The following is a 23,851-nucleotide window of genomic DNA, read 5'->3' on the forward strand; positions in this document are numbered from 1 at the left end:
ATTACTTAAGCGTCAAAGCAAAAAAAAAAAATGTGATTGATTCCTCTGTCATAGGAATCGGAAAAACACGAAAGTGAAATGCGCAGCGAAATCTGCAGCCAAATGAGCATGATTTGCGGGTCGGCGGCTGCCGTGTGAGTTTGCTAGGCAAGCGTCGTCCTGCTGTCGAGTCGCTTCGGAAAAGGTGTACTGGCGTCATTTCCGTGACGGATATGACGTCGGTGAAATCCTGGTGTATCGCGGCATAAAATACTTTCGTGTTAAAATATAAAACCCGAAAACGAACAACCCTACGTATAAACGTGTACTCTTTAGTTCCAAAGGTTGCTTCCCCGCAAGAAGACCATCTGTGCAGGTGTGCACCCTTTACAAGCCGCTTGCTGCGTTGCAGTGGCGTCACTTCCGTGACGGATATGACGTTATGGAAACCTTTGTGTATCCCGGACTAAAGCACTTTCGTGTTAAAACAGCAGTAGAAAGCGAAATGTTCGATAAAACCCTTAAATGACGAGGCACTATGACATGTCGGCGAATACGTTCTGTGCACAGATAAAATGATCATTATTTCCCTAAGCAAGAAACGGCAACATACCTAAGACATAATAATCTATAGGCGACAAGCTACAAAAAAAGGCCCGCTAAAAACGCTGTGTCAGGAGAGTAGCTATGCGACTGTACTGTAAAACGCAGGCCAGAACGTTAAAAACGCCGTCAGCCTTTTTTTCATCGACAAAGAGCAACAACCGTGGGAAAGAATGTCTATTTGCACAAAGCAGAAGACCTCCACTGAATTTTAAACAGCATATGTCAGAACTGGAAAGAAAATAGCTAAAAATTTCGTCTCATATCGCTATTCGTCGCTGCGAATGTCGTCGAAAGACGATAGTCTTCTTCCACCTATGCGACTTAAATGCTTCTCTTCTCTTCCCCGCCCAACTCTCATGGCTGATATTTGCTTTAGTCAATTCAATTTTCTGGTGTTACACTGCTCGCGCCTCCTACAGGAACCTTTCGTTACTGTAGAACTTGGAACGCTGCCACGAGGTCCTGACTCGCGCGAGATCTTTTTGTATTTTTAGGTGAAAATATTTTTTTTTCAAAGCGTATTTCTTATGCGTATCGGAAATATCAAGCACGCGTTTGTTTTAAATTATAAGAACACTGCAATTACCAGTTGTGCATTGTTGTGTTGCCTCAAATTTGCCTAATGTTTTCTTTTGTGTCAACAATGTTGATAAATATGAAGTACGTTTCCAGATTTAGTCGTTCGGAAAGGTATAAACTAGTGTCACTACATAAGATATAGAATACGCTCACTGAGGCACGCAAGGGAGCAACGGCAGCCATTTTGTTTATCAGTGTTGCCAGTTTGGCGCCTCAGCGGCCTCACCACTAACTTGGACGAGGTAATTTGTAAACAAAACTGCAGAAGACGCAGCAACACGGCATCTTTGACACACTTCTGCTGCTGAAACGCTGCGAGGCGCATTATCTTTGATTCCCATTCGGAACGACGGCAGTCGCGCGCAGCCGCAGAGCAGGGAGGACAAGCTGAGGCCGCCGCAGTTGACCGTCAGAAAACGCATAAACAACAAAATGGCGGCGCCCATGAACCGTCGCAGTGTAAGCACGTGTCATGTGATGCGAAGTGACCAATGATCATGACTGCGGCACGGATCAATAGGAGAAAAGAGTGCCGATACTCTGTAACCTTATTTAGTGACGCTAGTATAGACTATTCGTTCAAGAATTCGCTTAGCTTTTGGCCGTATGGCTGAATCGAGAACAGGCAGGCAGGCAGGCGTACAGACAGACAGACAGACAGACAGACAGACAGACAGACAGACAGACAGACAGACAGACAGACAGACAGACAGACAGACAGACAGACAGACAGACAGACAGACAGACAGACAGACAGACAGACAGACAGACCAAAGTTTCGGGCTCAAGTAGCCCAAGAAAGACAATCGTCTTTAATACACTGATGCTTGCGTTAGCTCGCGGCAGCAAGGCATCAACGGCTTATGAAGGTTCACGCTCTCCTGCAACCGAACGCAGCCGCGCGAAGCGACCTCCAGGCGTTATGATATCGCCCCTTTTGCAATATGAATGTTTTCTAAAACGCTGACATCGAAACTCTGTCACAGCGGCATGCCAGAGATTGTCGCCTTACTACACATTGTTGAAAGACATTATTTGTGTGCTTCGGGATCTCTAAGGTTTACATGAGGTGACGCGCAAAATTTCTGGTAGAAATGAGAAACAACACGGATGCCTCATGGCATCATGTTTTGTGCCAGGAATTTTCTCTAGAGCTGGCTTCGCTATTATTCCCAGGTGCTTTGCTTGAAATTTTTTTTTCCAGTGTCAATATAAGGGGTCTTAAATGAAAATAACATAGGTGTAAAGAACTCATGTCATAATGTACGCGGGTCATTTTATCTATCCGGAGATGACACCATTATTGTATCTGTGGCGGTTACCTGTCCAAAAGCGATGCCCACGTTACAAGATGCTGTTCCGAACGTGATGGATTGCTCTCGGCTAACCTTATCTCGGTCAACTCTCCATTTGTTTCAATAACCCACTCTGCAAAGTAAATTTCTATCCCCCTCTGTTTCTGTACACCTCTCATTGCTCTCTCTGTACTTGCTCTCTCCCGACATACTCGCCTTCTATTAAATATCTTGGCATGTTTTTTAAGTGCAGATAACTTTAGGTGCTTGCCTTGTCGTCGTAGCTCGCTGTCACAATGACTAGCGACTGCCGGAAGCCGAAGCCGCAGCGAGATAACGGACCGAAGTAGAGCCCCACGGCGTACCGTAACAGCGAAACACAAAGGCTTTGAAAACCAAGTGGTTTATATACAGTTCGAACCTGGGGAACCGCTGGCGCTTGTCATGCATCTCCCCGTCGTTTAGCGCAAAGACTACTGCAAGTACGTTTGAGGCAAAATCTGCAAATATAACCAGCAGCCCCGGCGTCGATTTAGGTACGAACGCCCATTGGGTTGGTTTGAAGCGAAAGAAAATTGACCACGCATCTGCTCCTTTTGTTGCAAATGTCGACACTAAACGATAGTCTTTATCGACCTTTCATGTTGTTCCTCTAGTGTCGCGCTCCTCCCAAGGTAAAGACGCCAAAGGTTTGCTTAAATCATTTTAAATTTACCGCGTCCCACTGCTCCAGGCCGGGTGTCTCGATGCCAATGCTGCCGTACGGCGGACACGCGCGTGAATCGAGGCGCTCTACTTCAACGTTGACAGACACACGTTGCCCTACTCCACGTGCGTTCCAAGCAGAACGTAGAACCTATCTAGTGGAACCTTTCGTAACTGTTGCCGGTTATTTTTTAAAATGGCGCCAGAAGCTATAGTGGCGCGGGCGACAGCAGGCGACGGGGGAGTGAATTTTTTTTTCTGCAGTTGATGAAGTATTTATTTTCGCAAAAATCAAGCATGTATGGTTTTTTATAAAGTAACACTGCAAATATCACTTCTGTAATAATTTGTTGTCTTATATTTGCGTAATGTCTTCTTCTTCTTCAACAATTTTGGCAACTATGAACATTACACCGGACTTAGACGAGTGGATTTAGCTATGAATATATGACTGTTGCGCAGGCCTTGTTTTACTTTGGCCGGGTGGCTGAATCGAGTCACAGACAGACAGACAGACAGACAGACAGACAGACAGACAGACAGACAGACAGAAAGACAAAAATTTCGGGGTTTAAGTAGCCCAAGAAAGACTATCGTCTGTAAAAGTGGCTGCCAAAAACTACACGTTCCAAACTGCGCAGTGAGGCCCCGGCCCGTGTGAAATCCTGCCTGCGCAATCTCAGAGGAGGTGCGCGAGCACTGCGAAGACGGGAAATTTAATTGCATTGGACAAACTTCCGTTCAATTTATGAAGAGAGGAGTGAGACAGGGGGGCGAAGAGCGTGATGGGTGGTTATAGCGAGCGGATAACGGTGCCCCAGCCCGCTATGGCGAATCACTGCTCTGCACTTCCAACAGCTTTCATGTTGAGTGTAACGGCTTTAATTTGGGGATATAGACTTATTTTGGACCATTCACTTGGCGTACGTTTGTCGAAAACATCGTTCTGTTTCTTGAGCTTTGTAGATGAGATATTGTGTGCCCTTATCTGCTCGTAAAACTGTGGTACGTGCCTTGGTCTATAGCTTACCTCGATATGGGATCACAGTGTATAGATTTTGGTCCGCCCGCGCGCTGGATAAAAAGAATGAATTCAATTGTCTATTCCCTCTAAACGAACACAAGTTACTTTACTTACGAAGCGAACATAAGTTACGATCGTGAGTAAAAGAATGATGTGTTAAAAAGTTTACGTTCACCGAACTTTGATATGAGCGAAACTATTATTTCAAACATTTCTGGCCAAATAATTTAAACTTATATATCCTGACGCGTAATCGTCTACCGAAGGAGCCTTAGTTGATTATCCGCTGGAATAGAGGATACGGACGTAGGACTTGACTGAACCAGTGGCGTCAGAACGGTCTTTTTCCTGGGGGAGCCAAAATTATGATACCTTCAACATCATTCAAATCATCATCATCACCATCATCATCACCATCACCACCATAATCATCATCACAATCATCATCATCATCATTATTATTATTATCATCATCATCGTTTATATTAACATTATGGTTGTTTTTTAAATACATCTGCAGGGTCTGTACAGCGCTGCTACAATGTATAGTGTGCATAAATAATATCAACTGACTTATCAACATAAAACAAAATCAAACTCACTCAAATATTAACTGAGTCAGGGCGACTGTGCCCTCTACCAGCACCATCTTTTCTAGATGGTGTTGCCTCTACACGAGGCAACAGTAGCACCCACGATTCCGTACCTTTTTATTTATGAATGCGAAAGAGCGGTGTACATCTAAATAAAACAAAAAATTAAAATTTGCAAAAGAAACATATACCGTATTTTCCGGTGTAAAAGTCGCAGTTTTTTTCCAAAATTTTCGTTGGTGCGTCTTATCTACCGGTGCGACTCCTGTATGGAATTAATTTGGTACGCGGCGGCTGCATGTGGTCCGCGCTCGAAAAGGTGCCTGTGCACTGTGTGATGTCAGCGCACGTTAAGAGACACAGCTCTATGGTCTAAATTAATGAGTTATCTGTTAGCACGTGGGAGGAAGAAGGCTTAAATGGTTATTCCTGAACGCCGTCTGTAAGTACATGCCATCTGTGTGTATCAATAAACAATTTTCCAGGAGCTCGTTCTGTCTAGACCTCGGACGGTAGATGCACGTGTCTACTACTGCTTACCGAGGGATGTGTTCAGAGGCGGCGGCCAGCACAACCATGTACTTTCGCTGAACTTTCTAACCAACTTATCCTCTACGGGTTGACCTGATTAGCAAGTGCGTTTTGTACACACTTGTACACCGGGCGACTTGTATACGTTTTTTTTTTCTGAAAAAGTGCAGTTTTGAGGGGGGCGCGACTTACACAAAAGTGCGAGTTATAGACCGGGAAATACGGTACTTAAAGCGCATTCATATACATGCACCTAACCGCGAACATACTACGACACCACTACATTCATGCTACAAAATGAAGGCTTACACGAAGAATATTGACAAAGCAGGTGAATTAAATATACAGGTCAGCTGAAGAAAGAACTTAGGCTATGCGTTAACATGCACATGTAGGTTGAACCATGTGAGTTTTATTATCAGAGTACGTGCATGCACAACAGTTGATTTGTTTTAATTTTGTTCCGGGTATTTCTGATTGTCTGGTGCACCATTATATTAAGAAAAGTTCAGTAGTATGATACGGATGCATTCATATTTCGTAATATATAGTCGCACTGCTGATATCTCTGCTGAGAACTGTTAAACTGTGAGTTTTTATGCTATTGGGGTAAGCAGCTTACGGAACCATGGTTCTATAACAAATCTGAACTGGTTAGCATAAAAAAAATTGGTCATACTGTCCAGTGGAGCTGGCTAGCATCAGGATTATACGAGCCTAACACAAAAGACAAAGTCAACATTCCATCGATCCTTTGATTGATACCGCAGGCATCGAATATTTGGGCGGGGAGAGTAGCTTTTCAAGTGCTTCATACGAAAGCCTTTCAACTATAAATCTTCCAAAAACGGGTAACGCCGAATTCACTATTTTTTCAGATTTGAGGCCACTCAAAAGGCATAAAATATCGTCTGATCCTTAGCCATTTTGCCTTGAACAAATAAACCTAAGTTTGCTGGAGCCGTCTGATGCTCAGCAGACGTCTTCAGGTGCCGCTTGACTGGGGGAGCCGTGCTCCCCCATTTGAACATTAGGGGGAGCCGTCGCTCCCCCTCCACCCCCTGTTCTGACGCCCCTGGACTGAACTATATTTCTGCTGCGTTAAACCATCTTCGCGACGATATTTCGAGCATAAATGTAAGATGAAAAGAAAAAAGGTCCCGAGAAATTGATATAAATGCTCTGCCGGTGTCCCCCACTATGTGTATTTGTCATGTACCTTTATGTACATTTCGAATGCCTGAATTTGTCGTTCCCTTATTTCGCTGTTGTTTTGACATGTACTTTCTTATCGTATTTGGTTTCTAATGACTGCCAGGCTTCGCCGCTCAATCCCTACGTGGCTTTGGCAGGCCAGACTGTTTGTGCTATTTCACTATAAGCGCCTTTTAATGAATGTCTCTCTAAGGGCCCGTGTACACCCGGCAAACGCTAAACATCGAGCACCTTTAATGTTGGGTTTACTATATCACAGAAGTGCACTGCTGGAAAAAGATTTTTGCGGCGGCAGTCTAAGGAGTATGATGCCGAAGTGTGAAAGTATTCTGGTATTCTATTTATAGTTCTTTCGTGTGCTTCAAAAGCATGATACATCAATTAAAGGGTGGTACGACGATAATTGAAACACTTTAAAACGTTTTCCTTATTGTACCGCCGCTCATTTCGCGCTAAAAATTCACACGAAGGTTGCATTTTGTGGTCTATTTTATTTGACACCGGGAGTAATGACGGTGCTTACCTGTTTGTTCTGAACATAAATAAAAACGATTTTCGTCTATGGGAAAATGGCGGTCGATTTGGGCGTGCGAGCCCGTGCAAGCGGATCTTGGAACGGCGCCACCACTTGAGGTATGCAGAGCGAAACGGACGATGGGGATTCAATATTCTTTCCACGGCAGGAAGGAGCCAAATGGGGTAGCAGACGATCAGAAAATCAGAGTTACTTCGAAGAGCTCTGCACAAAATGTGAAAGCAGGTAAGGAAACAAATTATTGGCGACGATAAACAGTGCGAATATTTTATTGTGAGTGGTATCAGCTGTTATGCAACTATGTGTGATCATCGTAAAGTAAATACGAGAGGTTTTCTGATAGTGTGCGACCTCATTTCACTCCTTTCTAGCGTGAATCGCTCAGCCTCCCGAAATACCAGCATACCGCTCGTGAGTGCTTCCTGCCGTGTTACCCCACGTTCCGCCTGTGGCGGTGGCGACTCAAGTAGCAGCTTGCTCGCTTGTTGTCCTTCTGGCTTGCTCTAGCGGAAGATCCATTTTCGCAATTCACGGAGTCGATGAATATAGCAAGGAAATGTCAACTGTGGCAATGTTTGACGAGGGTGGTATTGGAGTTTCTTACCAAGTGAATTCTCCCTTTTCTTTCTCATATTTTACGAGCCGCCACAGGCGCTTTTGTTCTCGTTTAAATAAATTCTCACCTTCACATTAGCGCCGTTCTCTGTACTTCTCTTACCTGTTTTACATTTATCTTCCTTATTTATGCTCAAAGTACTGCGTAATGACCCAGAGCTGAGCGCTCTCAAGCTCCGTTTAAATCGCATCTATAGGCTGGTTTAGGTCGTTAACGGAAAGCACTAGTCTTAAGAGTGCGATGGGACGAAAAGTCTCTTTGAACAGAAAGCCACGCTGTCGCTAGCATTTTGAGTAATTGAAGGGCTGTCCGTTCCCTGCTCAAATCCTCATAAATCAGTAGGGCTGCCTGTCAGAGAGCTTACATTATCCTTTCGCCCCAAAGCCTGGAACTAACTTTGACAATCAGACCGCCATCGAAGTGCGCGAAACAAATTACGCACAGAACTTTTTCATTTTTACTGCATGAAGTTTTAGCTGACCTTTTTTAAACTTCGCAGCAAAGACAATTACGAAGGTGCTCCAAAATTACGAAGCTGCTAACTATTTCGCAGGACCCGCTGCAGTGGCTTTGTCGCTAAGGCGTTCTGCTGCGGAGCACGAGGACGCGGGTTATTCGCGGCCGTGGCGGCCGCTTTTCTGGCGGAGGCGAAAAGCGCAAACGCCCGTGTGTTCGAGATTTGGGCGCACGTTAAAGATTTCCAGGGGGTCGAAATTATTCCGGAGCCCTCTACTAGGGTGTGCCTCATCGCCTGCGTTGCGTCGGCGCGTTAAACCCTACAATCACCATTTCGCAGGGCGCTAGTGGATGGCTGTTGATCTAGCTACGCTTCAACGCAGAGAAAGTCGTCAGAATAAAACAGACACAAAAAAATGTAAACACCATCAGCTACTAACGTGTACCAATATACGCGTGTTGTACTCAAACTGCCAAACTGCAGATGGGCATTTTGACGTATACGCAGGTGTAACGGCAGGCGATATGTAAACATTTGTTCCGATAAAGGTCAGATTAACGGTGAACGGAACTTCTTGAAGTGATGTTCCCAATACATTTCCCCCCGACGCGCCATCCTGTGCACGAAACGTCCACCGTATGCAATCCTAACTCCTTGAAATTCATGGAGGATGGACAGATGAAGCTGAGCAAGTTTTAACAGGAGATCTGTTTAACCGCTTAGTTCCGCCGTCCAGCGTTACCAGACAAAATACCAAGAAAAAATACCGAGCGCACCACTTGAGCGTGCGCCTCGTGAGGAGCCCCCGGCGTCGGCCAGTTCGACCTTCGAGAACACTCTGCCCAGCGTTCGTGGCGTGATCTCTCGCGTGCTCTTCTGAAGTAGGGGGTCACAAGCGCCGAGTTCGCGCTACAGACGCCGAGTTCGAGAAGCCGGTGGCAGCGGGTTCTAGCCCGTTCTAACGCGACCCATTTTGGGAGAGATGTGACAGGCGGCGGACAATACGATCCGGGCTTGCCAGTCATGGAGAACTTGCAGCGGCCAATTCGGAAATCCGTGTGTGGTGCAACAGCCGGCTATCCCACGAAGGGGGAGGGGCCGACAGCTCGGCTGTTTCTCCAGCCTTGCACCACTACTACAAGCTGCGCCAATTCTTTTGGGAGGACTAGGGGTATGCGTAACACATACTTTGTGACTAGATGACAAACAGCGCCCTCTCGGACGTAACTGCTTAATTATCGTAACATCCAGAGTGCTGGGCCCCTTATTTCCATTGGGAACGCGCACGAGAGCTTTCGTACCTTCACGCTGAAAAGGAAAAACCCCACAAGAACTGGGCGCGGCCTGTTCAGTTATCTGATGATGATGATGATGATGATGATTGCTATTGGTTTCCCCTTTGTAGCGGGGTGATGACGTGTCATCTTACCAAAAAGGACTAATATACTTATGTTTTATACCCTCGGTTTAATACTAGCTGTGCTTAGGGCAGGCACAAAAAAACTTATTATGCACAAAATACCTTTTTTTTTTCCTGTTGTAGGTGGTAACTATCCCAGGCAATATTCCCCTCTGTGCTTTTCATCCACCAGCATACTAATATTCTTTTCGTCGCCTCGACAGCCTTGAAGTTAACTTCCTCCGTGCTACGCTTAAATCCTAGGGCTTCTGGAAGCCGAATATTTCCCTCACGTAGATTTGGATGGATACCCCCGCTTTCTAACACTATGTGCCGCATAGGTTCTGTTTCTTTTCCGCAGACCACGCATTCGCCATCATTTTGTGAATACTTCCCCACGAAGCTCTTCTAATCTTAGCTGTAGCCCCCCCCCCCCCCCCCCATCGTTAATATATGAAAAAAATAATATAAGATATATAAAAGTAAGCTCACTGATGCACTGAGGTTTTTCCGTGATGAAGTAAGCGTGCGCAGGACATGGCTTCTGCACGGTCATCCCAGCGGGAGTGTCCTTGTAGCAGGTCCAGCCATCCCACGTTGCGGGACAGTGGAGCTCACCTGGTACGAAGAAAATCAGAGGCTACAGAAGCGAATCAACACCCCCGGTAGTAGCTCTGAATATCTGTCAGTATTTTCTATTTGCTTATTTACTGTGTGCATCCATTATAAGGAACCAAACAAGTGGGGCACAATAACGAAAATTCTGTGGTACTCGCTGCGCTATCGCTCCAAGAGGGAGTGCAGTGAGACATGGATACTGGATATCGCTATTAAATTGCGGCAGTGTTTTGCCTGAGGAGCCATTACTAAATTAAAGATAGCAGCGAAGGACTGGCACGGGGGAAGGGTACCCACGTAAATCGAAAAAAATTCTACAGGAATAAGTTCGAGAGATATTACTAGACATAAAAAAGTAAGGGCGAATAAAGAAGGACGTATGTTTGAACGGTCTCGCTGTCGGGTTCACCCGGTGTTTCCATCTTCCCCGATAAGCCTCGGAGAGAGAGAGAGAGAGAGAGAGAGAGAGAGAGAGAGAGAGAGAGAGAGAGAGAGAGAGAGAGAGAGAGAGAGAGAGAGAGACTTTTATTCTGTTGAGCCCCTTTCGGGAGGTCTAGCAGCCAAGGTGTTGGAGTCTCAACGGTGGGCCTCTGCCGGTGCCTATGTTGTCTAGCTCCCTCACTTTGGCGAGATACGAAACACTGTGCGCTTGATGTGTATTGGCCACGCGTTTGAGCTTTTTGTAGTTATGGGATATAATAATGTACGCTGGCACTGGCTTTTAGGAAAGCTCAAATCCTCAAGAAAAAGGTGTTGGCGCTTATGTGAGCATGAGCGCATGGTAGATTCCAAAGTTTGGTTGTTTTGTGTTATCAACTGCATGGATATGCGTACTGGTCTCCCCCTCACCCTTCCTGACAATGATTACGTTATTCTGAAATACGGGAGTTCATTCATGCGTGGTTAAGTTGTCATGCATTACGTTTTATGCTTTGCGCTGAAGAGATAAATAAAAACCACCAAGACACCGGAAGATATAGGTGGTAAGAAAGAAAGGAAAAGAGACGTCCTGATGAGAGAAGCAGGCAGTTATGGCAAAAGCAGGCCCCGCTGTGCCATACCCAAGGAGACGACGGAGGATCAGGTTACATTCATACACTTCTATTCAAATTCATTGTGAAAAAGAGCGCAAGAAACAAAGGGATGAAAAGAAGAGGGGACGACGCAGCGCTGAACTCGCAACTGAATGTTTATTAGGAAGAAAACACGTATTTATACACAAAAACCTTACTATCGCGTGAACATATAACACGGGGAATACATGTAAGCGACAACAAATTGACCTCTTTAAAGAGTATGGCACGTGACTAAGTCTATATTTTTTTTTCGTTTAATGCTCCGACGCTAAGCAGGCGATGGGGAGCGCCGTAGTGGAGGGCTCCGGATTAATTTTGACCCCCTGGGGATCCTTAACGTGCGCCGAAATCTCGTTCATACGGGCGTTTTCGCTTTTCGCTTCCATCAGAAAAGTGGCCGCCGCGGCCGGGAATCGAACCAGCGTCCTCGTGCTCAGCAGCACATCGCCTTAGCCACTGAGCCACCGCGGCGGGTACGCGACGAAGTCTCGCATCCAAGAAGTTACACAATCTGCTAGCGGACAAGAAATTGAAATTCCTTGTCAAGTAATGACACAGAAGAAGCACTAAGGCACTTGCCCTCGTTCCTTCTAATATGAGCTTTTCCGAATCGGTTGTGAGATACCTCGAAGAACATGATCCTGTGCTTTTCAAATGTTCAGCGTGGGCGTAGAAGTCTTGTATTGCGCCATTCCGCATGACAAACTTGTGACACCATCAGGGAATGTATAACTGAAGACAGTGATGAAATGAAGTTCATGAACAATAGCGGCGTATCGGTTAGCAGCCTTATTGTGATTCTTTTTTTTATCTTAATTCCACCCTTGTTGAGCGGTGAAATAGGGTCTACACACAAAAAGTGGAATTTGCATAGGCCCAAAGGTGGCCCCAGTGCTCAGAAGTATTTTTCTGGCGAAAGTTCACAGAACTCTGGAAAAAAAAAAAAAACTTAAGCGGGATGTGCACAACTGTGTTTGGGTATGTTGATGATTTTCTATTCTTTACAGAACCTTGTCATCTCTCCCGCAGGGTACCTGACGAAATGAAAATATTTAAGGAGTGCGGCTTAGGACTCAAATTTACTTTCGAGCTCCCAAAAGACAAGCAGATTCAGTTCTTGGACCTGAAGTTGTTTATTAAAAAAAGGCATGTTTGTTGGGAGAATAACCCTAGGTCCAGGAAAGCGGTGCTCAATTTCAGTTCAGGGGATTTCACGATTGTTAAGACTGGCATAGCTGTATCTTCCTTACGCTGCGTTTTTGACAAGTCATGTGTCCATCGGTATACCAACAGCTTTTCTGAACAAGTAGTCAGGCTGACGTCGGCCGGGTACAGCAAGCATGCGATGCGTCTTGGCGTTGACAAAGTAAAAATGTGGGTGAAATCTGGTTCCTTAGCGGGTTGAGAAAAAAAGTAAAAAAAAAAAGACTTCTCGGTCATGCCTTATGTGCACGTGTTGTCGCATGGCCTAAAAAATGCAGCAGGCCGTTATGGTGTAGATGTCCTGTTCTCCGATGGGAATCAGCTTAGATAAAAACGAACACAAAGGAAGAGGGAGATACATACTACATACAAAAATACAAAAAAAATCAAATTAGTTCATGCCCGTCCATGATATGATTACTATAGATCGGTGCGGAGAAACTCTTTTTCGGTTCGTGTCAGGGCCACAGGCGGCACACTGACGCAGCTATCTCCAGCTTCGCGTATCGCCAATGCTTCTACTATTTCTCGTCCGGTCCTGCTTTTCTTCCTTCCGATAACCGCGATTTCGTGCAGGTATAGGCTTAACAGGGTCAGCCTCGAACGTGGTTAGCAAGGTTGCCTGGAGGGGTTGCTTGGAGCGAAGCAGGATACGCTCGGGCCCTGTCGTTCAGGCAACAGCCGGTTTGTCCGATGTAGACGGACCGGCACCTCAGGGGAATTTTGTACACTACATTTTTGCTGCAATCTGCGTATCTTGCGCGGTGTTTTTTGTCGCAAACTGGCCTCTTCAGTGGTTTGACGGGGCCGTCTCTTCTCTTTACCCTTTATCATCTGCAGGAGCGTTTCGCAGACAGGCCTCAGCAAGCTTTTCGTGTAGCCGGCGTTCTGTAGGCGACTTGCCTGTTTTCCGAAGCTGGTGGCAATCTGATGCGGACAGGATTTATTGAGTACCGATAGCAAGGCCGTAGTGGCCACTGTTCTCATTCATCATGCACTTCCGGGAGCACCACATCTGTTGGAGGAAAGAGCCCCGTTCGTCCAACGCCTTTCTTCCCCACGCGTCTTGCCTCTCGAAGACTGTGAAGACAGCAGTGGCCACTACGGCCTTGATATCGGCACTCAAGAAATCCCGTCCGTACCAGATGGCCACCAGCTTCGAAAAACAGGCAAGTCGCCTACAGAACGCCGGCTACCCGAAAAGCTTGCTGAGGCCTGTCTGCGAAACGCTCCTGCAGAGGATAAATGGTAAACAGAAGAGACGGCCTCGTCAACCCACTGAAGAGGACAGAAGACGTATGACAGTTTTGCCGTACGTACATAAGTTTTCCCATGCCATGAAAAAAGTGGGGGAAAAACATGGCATCAAGGTCGTAATTTCCACCCCCCACAAGGCCTGCGGCACGTGCCGTCAGATGAACAGGCACGCGCAGAGGCAAGTTTGCGACAAAAACTACCATGCAAGATACAGAGATTGCAGCAAAAATGGGTTGTACGAAATTCCGCTGAGGTGTCAGTCCGTCTACATCGGACAAATTGGCCGTTGCATGAACGACAGGGCCCGAGAGTATCCTGCTTCGCTCCAAGCAACCCCTCCAGGCAACCTTGCTAACCACGTTCGAGGCTGACCCGGTTAAGCCTACTTGCACGAAATCGCAGTTATCAGAAGGAAGAGAACCAGGTTCGGACGAGAAGTAGTAGGAGCATTGGCGATAGACGAAGCTGCGTCAGTGTTGCCGTCTGTGGCCCTGTCACGAACCGAAAAAGAGTTTCTGCGCAGCGATCTTCACTAATCATATCACTGATCGGCGTAAAAAAATTTTGATTTTTTTTGTATTTCTTGTAGGTATATATCTGTGGTTCCTTCGATAAAATTTCAGTTGAAAGTCAGCAGTGTGTCGTGTATCTCCCTCTTCCTTTGTTTTCGCTTTTATTCAAGATGATTTCCATTGAAGATGTACCAACTAGCACCGACCAGAGCCGTCCTGTTCTCGGCGCCAGACAAATTAGGAAAGATATGTAGCGTGGTAGATAGGAGGTTCGCGGGTATAGCTACACGTGGGAGCTGTGGAGTAAAACATGTGTCAAGTTTTGTGCTTTGTAGTGTTGGTGTGGTGTACGTGATTCCTTTTGTCCGCGGTCAAGTTTATATTAGCGAAACGGGCCGATGCCTTAACATTCGACTAATGGAACCTAGACGTTCTTTGACGGGTGATGACTATTAACGCATTGCACAATATAGCAAAAAATTTAGAGGTTGTTTCCTGTTTTTAAGGATCAAAAGTACTAGCCAAACATAGAAAGCAGCATGTCTGAGAGATAATAGAGGCTTTCTATATTAGAAAAAACGAGGGCAAGTGCGTTAGTGCTCATTCTGTGTCGTTACTTGACAAGGAATTCCAATTTTTTATCCGCTAGAAGATTGTGTAACTTCTTGGGTGCGGGACTTCGTCACGTGCCACACTGTTTAAAGGTGTCAATTTGTTCTTGCTCACATGCATTCCCGGTCATATCTGTTGACGCAATAGTACGTTTTTTGTGTATAAATACGTCTTTTCTTTCTAACTTTCAGTTGCGAGTTTGGCGCTGGGCGTCGTCCCCTCTTCTTTTTGTGCCTGTGCTTCTTGCGCTGCTTTTCGCCATGAATTTGAATGTGCATCAAATAGCCCAACTTGCCACATTACTACACTTCTATCCCAGTGTCTGGATAAGCTAAGCTTACGTGCTGTGGAAGTTCCTAGAGCTGCACGATGCAGGCCATAGCGATAACCCCTCCTTCTATGCCTAGTTTCTGCTCAATTTCAGCGACAGTTTTATAGTTACCCCGATCTAAAATTTCCCGACAAGTTCTGCAGCCACACCGACGATTCCCCAGTGTCAGAAAAGGCAAAATGCTCCTCATTAACCTGTCCTAGAAGAACTAGTAATGCGGATTTGGATGACCAAAATTGACCCTGCTCTATAACAATCAATTTTAGTGGTATGCTAGCTGAATTGTGTTCCAGAATAGCCCGAAGGCGTTCCCACAACGTCAAGATTTGGAAGTCTTTGACTGCACTCCCCGCGAAGCCTAGGAGCAGACTGTTTTTGGTAAACGGATAAGTAATTTTTGACAATGATTTCAACTGCCTTCCCTCCATTGTTATAGTTGATGAACGTTATTAAAGAGACATCCCATGTCCTCCACCAACGCTCGCCACCAGGCCATCCAGACAGCTCTCTCCGGGGGCACGAGCCAGTTTTGGAGAAAATAGGGAGGGGGAGAAAGGAGTTGAAGATGAGAAGGAACAACTAGTTCGTACCTTTGATGTCAGGCGGCTTTACTCGGTCATCCTCCAGCATCTCCTGGCAACAGTCACGAGCCGCACGGCAGCAGTTCTCCCAGCGGTCGGCGTACAGCTTCTTTGCGAACGTCTCCAAGATTTGGGTGTCGCTCTCGTTTCCGAATGGTTGGAAACACTCGCCGCCGCTGTCGCAGTCACCACGACACAGTCTACCGGCCCGGCAGTACCTGCGAGACCGCGCGCCCGCGCGCAACTATGAACAACGCTGAAGTTTGGGTGTTCAGCTCTTCGGGGGTCCATCGACCAGTCTCAGCGGCTGGCTACGCCCTTCAAATGCTATTTCGCTGCTAGCATATAGCTCTGGTGACTTGCGGGACGGCTGGCTTAATCCCGCCGTACACTATTACCCCGAACCCTTGTGCATTTTTTGAAGGTTTTGTTAGAACTTATCCCCCGTTCGTTCCCTAAGTTTGTGACACAGTTGTATCCATGCCTCTACGGTTGAAAAGCAATTCGCATTGCATGCTTGAAATCCCGATGCTGAATCAAATAAATTCTTTCCCCACTGATAAAACAAAAAATGTAGCGAAAGACGTTGACGCTACCACCGGATATTTGAAACAACTAGCGAAGTTCTCACTACACGAGACCCAGAGCGGCCAAATCCGCGCATACATCACAGTAAGGACCTTATATGTATATCGCAGTTGCAGTAATCATAGCCCCAGAAGTTCTGCCCAGCCTTGTCCATGTATCGAGTTTGATTACGTTTTGCAGCACTTACAGTGGTCTCAGGTGTACTAGCAATGGCGCTGCGCAACAATGGTCAGGTTTTACAGACAAGGTAAGCTGTGTACAGCAAGCCCATAAATGGTTCAATCTATACAGGTTCTAGATAAATAGCGTAGCTTATTTAGGGGCATTAGTTTATTTTAAAGCCAAAGTCAAATTGTTCCCGGCGTTCGCCGACAGAAAGCGCGTTGCGGCAAAGCATACGTTCTCAAGAATGCTCTGTAGTTATCCTCTTAATCTGAAACAAATTTTTGCTGCAACTGATTTTTAAGGCAACACTACTATTAGGCAGTGATTCCTTTGCTTGTCATAATTAGCTAGTTCACCATGGAATTGTAAACAACTCTGAATTCCTATCTTCAGTCTATACGTGGCTTTATACGGGATACGGGAGGAGTACTGTTGCAAAAAAGGGCTGCCATTTGTATTTTATAGAAACTATATCAAAACTTATTGTATGATGTTGGGCTGTTGAAACAACTATATAACCATGGAATGTTTGATCTCAGAAGATACATCCGCCTTGAAGAGTGTTTTGGAAATTACATACTGCCAGTGATGTCGTTGGCAGGATGTTAGACTAGCGGTAGATCTTGCGATATTTAGTGATTACTTGAACCGTTTTAAGCTCTTAAAACAACCATCAAACAAGGTGGCTCATTTCAACTATAAGAAGACAAAGAAACCTTATAATCTCTTCCTAAGAAAGTTGAGCGAAGCGCGGAAGCTTTCTCGCATTAAAATTACGTGAAAAGTGCGTCAAAGCCATACCTAAAAGTGCGTCCAAATTTCACCGAAAGTGCGCCCCATCGATCGTCAAACTTTCAAAGATCGCAATCGAAAACGAAGAACGAACCCATCCGACGATTTTTCTCGCACTAAGTAAACGCATCTACGAATGATCTAAAAGTATACCGATACGTGGTCGATCGTGAAGGTGTACTGTTGCACTCCTTCATGATCGATGCGTGTATTGCCTTATCTAGAACCCTTCATTTCCCGGGATTTTCAGGTAATCGTTTGACTCAGAGGATGCCCAGTTTCGCACATGCGCCGTGCTTCTAGAGATATTATTAGAGCTTTTAGGTCGGACAACTGGTCTATGGGGAAATGCATTAGTTTTTTAACACGACGCAATCGGTTCCACTGAGAAAGCTTTCGCTTTAAAAGGTTTGCAATCATTTGTGCCTAGCTGCGCCCCTTCCCCCTTCCTCCAAGTCGCCCCGGCTATGCCCGATGCTCCCCTCAAACCCTCAGAAAAAAAAGGGGGGAGGAGGGGCGAGAGGCGTTAGTAGGACATTCCGAAGATTGAAGAACTCTGTCCAACAGCACTACATGAAAAGTTTTTTCACGCTATTTACATCTCCGTGTATGAACCCCAAACGTGGATAAATGGAAAGCAGGTCCGTACGCAAGCCTGGAGCCGTTCTTGAAGGCTACGCTGGCCATGTACTTGTAGCAGCGTGCACACGTGAGCAGGTTGAAGAGCGGCGGCGACAGGTACAGCTGGCTCTCCATGCGGCATGTGCCGGGGGCCTTGTGGTGGTGGTAGCTGCGCAACGCCTCCGCCGTGCACACGCCGCCGGCCGCCAGCTGCGTTTTATTTTTGTTCTTCTGATTTTTATGCACAGGCAACTTTTGTTACAATGATGGCGAACTATCTTTCGGCTTATTACCTGCTGAAAAAATTGCCAACACTGTGCGCAACAGCCGTAGACAATCTGCTATAGGTGTGAATAAGCGAGAGAATTTCGTAATTTGTTTAATTTTTGCCAGTTCAGAATCAATACTGTTGGACCCGTTACGGCTATCGTCGGTCTGAAAAGAATTAAGCTGCTCTTCTTATGGTTTTCAAACTGGAAGTAATCAGTTCACATTACATTTTGAACCGGAATAGGTGTACAGACCGCAACATCGTATACAAATTTAAACGGCCTTAACACCCCTCATCCTTCTGAGTCACCAATAACGCTGCAAAAGCGCGGTAAAAGTCTGTACAAAATTCCTGAGCGTAGCGAGGGCCTAAGATAGTCTTTTGAAGTGGGAAAATGACTCCTGCTGTAAAGTTGTGGAAAAATATGGTGACATCTTACTATTGTAAACTAAAATGGCCTAAGTTTTCGCATCACTCACGCAGTTGTTCTCAGGATAGCAATTATCACGCCCTGGGAAGCGGCGCTGCAAAGGCATGTTTCTCAAGTTTATCTAATTCCACTTGCTTCGTATTTAGCACACAACGAACGTGTGTGCTTTGTTTTTAAAGAGAAAGTCTGGATCAACAGTATTTGCGGTAGTCAAGTGTGTTTCTTCATATTTTCATTTTACTTTCCTACCCACGTGGCACCTTCGCGCCACATAGTTCAACGCCTAGAGGTTCATGATGAGCTTAACTAGTTTCCTACTAGTCACGTACCATCATGGGGTCGCTGGGAAGTGGCCACTCTTGCTTGGCATAGCTATCGAATGGCCTCGTTTGGATCGTTATTTACATTATTGTTTTGGAGAGCATCCTCCATGCATGTGGTTCACTGGCAGTACGCCGTCCCCAATGCGGTGCTTGGGCGCGAAAGCTATTTGCCTGATTGCGTGGCGATATGCTGCTGTTCTCGGGCTCGTATTTAATCACGGAAAGTGAGGCAACAGAAGAAACTCGCAGGCGACAAAATCAATAACCGAGGGAACTTTTTTTTCTTATTCGTAGGGCCCGAAACTTCCTAGAACTTCCTCCCACGTACGGAAGACCTGTATCAAATACAGTTTTATTTGAGAAAAGAACAACAATATTAAGTACTCTTTTAACAATATCAAGGTTCCTCCAGCCAGAGAAAACATTTGAGCTCGTTTAAGAGCCACGCCAAGTAAGAAAGAGGCAGTTTTCAGCGGTTCCACGAAGACACGTTCGCTGAAGTGTGGCTCGCCTAGGTACTAGTGGCAGATTTCTATCCCGTGCCTCACTATAAAAATCGGTGCCGGCAGATAAGCTGCGACATGCAGGCAATAGCAAGTCGTTTCTAAATGGAAAACCTCTGTGTGCTATACATACCTTTTCGCAAATCACCGTATTAAGATAGTCAAATCATATAACCTGCAGCTAAAAAAAACATTTATCTTAATGAGACATTTATCTTGGTTAGCTTTCATTTTGTCACTGTACTTCTTAATAGTATGTGTGCGTCACGGCATTGCGAGTATGTTCCTCCGGTATTGCACCGTTAAGCCGTTGCGCCTTCATACATCAACGAATGATATGCGCGATTTTGAAGACACAGCAGCACAAACCCATAAAAAGTTTTCCCGCGAATGCACAAAACTTCTCCCAATGTTCAATAAATGTTGTATTGTAAGGCAGAACCATAATCATCATGTTAAAAAGATTCAAGCCGTAAAGCTGAACATCAGTTTCCCAGCCTAATAAACTTCGTTTTTACGCCACTGAAGCCTTACATTGAACTTCTGAAATCAAGTCTTGGCGTACACAAAAGAAACCTTTGTTTTTTTCCGTCCCTGCTGTACAGGTTTGGTTTCATAGCGCGATCTTGGACACGCATAGTACGCGGGTGCATTGTGTTCTCCGTTGCGGAGTTATAGAGCGAATAAGAGGAAGAGAAGCTTACCAATAGAGCAAGGAAACAGTGAGGAGGATGGATGATTGGCATGCTGACTTGGTGGTGTGATGAATTGAGAGGCGTTCGTCAGGAATCTTCTTCCCCTTTGTTCAGCACCATACAGCTTGGTGCAATGTGGTCCTGGAGAAGAGCAAAAGAACGCATGTCAATCATTAGGAAAGTAAGACTTCTTTGTTTTATAATACCACATCGCCAAAGGTGGTTTTTGTTTGGTTGTACGCTTACTTTTAAACTTTTGTACGGCTCTAAGTTGTTCCGATTACTTTGTCTCGCTTCCATAAGTAAAATTTTGTTCAAGTCGAATGGTGTTAATCGGTAAGTAGCGCGTTTATATCCCTTGTTTTGTTTCCAAGGCAGCGAAGTAATCAGTGTCGAAGTAGTACCAACTCTTGCACAGAAATTTTAAAATGTACCACGGTGATCCAAGCTGCAGTACAAATTCGAAGTGGAGGTAACATATTTTTTCTTGCGCAGAGTACTGCGTGACAAGTATCGGTTAATTATAAACCAGATTTCATACACAATTTCACGGGACCAAATGGCTCCTCCAGTGGCCCGTGAGAAGATGGCTTCCCCCAATGGAGTCTTCCCCGCACTAGTGTTCTCAATGTGAGATGTCAGTATTCGGTATCCTTGACCAGTGATTCTGGCGCAGCTCGGAGTCTTTTTGTACCGTCTATACTTACCAATGCCTATCCCCCAGAAATTACTCTGAGACGATCCCTCTTCAAAAGACCCAATTCTTTCCCAAACCTTGTGTTATTCGTCCTAGAGAGTGGTCTCTCTCGAGGCTGGTGTAGGCACGAATACACCCAAGTCGTAATGGCACTCGTCTGACATACGGTCGCCACGTTACACTGGCTCTGTTGACTTCCGTCATCTTATCCATGGCCGTCACGAACTCATAGCCTCTGCTACTTGGCTAGTCACGCTTGTCTGTCCTCCTCGCTCCAACCTTTTTTTCATCGCGCGGGCCTCCCTTACTTCATAAATGATTACAACAACAATTAACACGAGTCGCAACAAAAATTAAGGGCTGGTTCATTACTCCTTCAGTGAAAAGGCTGATGTGAAAGCAATAAAATGTCATGAAGATGACGTTAGTTTAAGTAAATTCCTCACGGAGTGACTTATTTGCCAAATCACCCAGATTTAAGAAGACAATATATTTGGCAGATCATAGCGTTTTTATGAAGAGTAGATTAACATAAGCTGTAAGCATTTTATACCAAAACTGGCGATTTATAAGGAAAATACACGACAACCTTTAACTCACAACTAGTTTTTATTCAGGTCAGGATAGCATTTATATTGTACTGTATTGTACTGTATTGCATAGTATAGTATTGTATTATACTGTATTGTATTATCATCTGTAACCACGATTATATTATTATCCCGCACATACAGACCGTACAAAATCCTCCACCCACCTTGCACAAAGATTTAAAGAAAGTTATTAATATTGCTGCTATTTATGAAGGAGAAACAGCTGTCGGCTAAGAGCTCAGCATGACACCTCATTTTCCGTCTTGAGCAACGATGGGAGACTGTAACGCGCATCCACTTTCTTATTTATGCAAGGCGCTTCCGCCACTTCCCGCGCTATTTTCCGTCTCTGTCGAAGCGGCGCCTACGTTCGGCTGAAGTACGAAGCAGCAGTGCTTTGACCGTCACAAAACGTGTTGGTATGATGTCTAGGGACGATATTTTCTTCTGCCGCTTACTGAGCGGCGTGATCGTAACGTCGCTACCCAAGAGAGATGGTGGAATTTTGCACCACCCACACTCTCTTTGGTGATGAATCGCATTAAGAGCAGAATCATTATCCTCAACTTCGTACAGAATGCGCATTATTACCAGAAACATTCGGCAAGCAGTAGCCCCCTACTACCGCTTCAATCGGTCGATAAACATGCCATTTGCAAACAGACCGAGAAAAATTATTTCTGTGCAACATTGTAACAAGAAAAACAAGCTGGAGCTTTTCTTCGCCTGGCTTTCGAACGTGGGAGTGTACGAGAAATGAGAGATTCGAAAATAGCGTCGTCGCTATTCTAGAAGAAAGCGATATTTGTGAAGGAACAAAAATGTCCTTTATACATGGTCTATGATATGAATGTGTTCGAGAGGCACGCGCCGTTCCAAATACCAGAATAGTATTCTATTAACAATAGGAAGCAGACGAATAAAGGTTCAGCAGCGACCAAGGGTTGCGGAATTTTCTAATATTCTCCTGGCACAAAACGCAAGCAGCGAAGAGCACGCTTTGAAATCTATTTTCGATTTGAAAATGTTTCCTTGTAGGTAGCAACGCATGCGCGACATACAATAAATCTGGGCCGTACCGTCATGATGCAGCCAAAAACATAATTTCGTCATACAGATAATCCAGAATATATACGCACTCTATGCACACATAAAACTCTTCTTTACGCCGACTTTAACGTTTCACGGGGACATGTTTTGACAATTTATTAACCATCGATTTTGAGCTACGAAAGAAGTCGCGCACAATAAAAGCCGGAACCCCCCCCCCCCCCCCCCCTACCCCACCCCCGAAATTAAAAGGTGTCACGTTCACACATACAATTGTGTTTCGACTCAGCCTTACACAAACAGTACGCGATAAAATTTTAGCATTTGATGTCCTAGATAAAAGTCATTTGGGAATTTCAGCGTATGCAACTGACTTACAGGCATATAATTAAGCTTTTTGGTTGCTTTTTATGAATATTTACAACAGATGAGGAGCTCAGTGGTTTCCCATAATTTTGCCATATGTGGCGTCCATCGATCCGACCCAAACCCAAATACCACGAAGTCCCCCAAAGAATGCGAAAAACAACAACAACACAGGAAATGGACCTAGTCATCAAGATTGAACTATTTCCTTGATAAACAAACATTTCCAGAGCTTCAATAGACGTCCATAGCATTGGATTATTTCCTTTAAAAACAAACATTTTCAACGCTACAAGAGACGTCCATGGCATAAAAAGAGGTTGTGGACTCTCCTGTATTTTCCAACAATTCGATTTCTCTCCCAAATCGCAGCGAGTGGCGGTCGCATGAACCGAGGGTTCCGGATATCCTCGACGTTTCTTTACGTCAGCCTAAACGCCCTTCCCGTTTTTCTCTGTTTTTTTTTTCTGATAACGTTCCACCTCAGTGAGGACAAACGAGGCAGTGATTGCAAACGGAACTGATAAATAAATAAAAAAAAGGCTCACGCGTATCAACTGAAGCGGAAATAGAAAAATGGGTGGGACAGAATGCACGATAGCCATGCGCGCAAAAATAGTGGGGGCGAGCGTTTCCCTCGCTAGCAAAACAAAACCCTTCTTCACAACACTCCTGCGTTTACGCAACACATTTGTCAGCTTATACGTACAGTTGGTCATTATAACCAACTCGCTAGTAATTATGGCCTACGCCACTTAATAAGGGATTCACAGCTTTATAAAATGCCTGTGTAAAACTATGGCTTCAAAATCAAACCCACTTCAAATGCATAATCTCTTAAGGCACAAAACTTGAGATTAATTGATAAGGTCAGAGTCATACTTATGGCGAACTGTACGAGTTTCAACCATAGAGGGTCAGCTATCTTCTGCTCCTAAAAGAGTAGTGTTTGTGTGGGTGGGTTATCGTATTTGCGAGTCCAGCCCGACATGTCACCTATTCGATTTCGGAGCTAAGCTGTTAGTTCGACCAA

At 45.2% G+C, this 23,851-nt stretch overlaps 1 protein-coding gene across 1 annotated transcript in view; it reads right to left on the reverse strand.

The window, feature by feature from the left end:
• The window catches only part of LOC144169645 (calcitonin gene-related peptide type 1 receptor-like), a 260,413-nt gene that overhangs the window by 47,135 nt on the left and 189,427 nt on the right, over window positions 1-23,851 (reverse strand). Inside the window, exons 4-7 of the mRNA XM_077698911.1 lie at window positions 20,122-20,253; window positions 17,919-18,100; window positions 15,734-15,942; window positions 10,027-10,152 (exon numbers count right to left, since the gene is read on the reverse strand). Coding sequence (XP_077555037.1) covers window positions 10,027-10,152; window positions 15,734-15,942; window positions 17,919-18,100; window positions 20,122-20,163 — 559 coding nt within the window. The 5' untranslated portion in view covers window positions 20,164-20,253. The remainder of the gene's footprint in view (window positions 1-10,026; window positions 10,153-15,733; window positions 15,943-17,918; window positions 18,101-20,121; window positions 20,254-23,851) is intronic.

This window comes from Haemaphysalis longicornis, unplaced genomic scaffold (genome assembly GCF_048455015.1).
Source record: "Haemaphysalis longicornis isolate Haplotype H1 unplaced genomic scaffold, Haemaphysalis longicornis Haplotype H1 scaffold_2, whole genome shotgun sequence".
In the NCBI taxonomy this organism is placed as follows: domain Eukaryota; kingdom Metazoa; phylum Arthropoda; class Arachnida; order Ixodida; family Ixodidae; genus Haemaphysalis; species Haemaphysalis longicornis.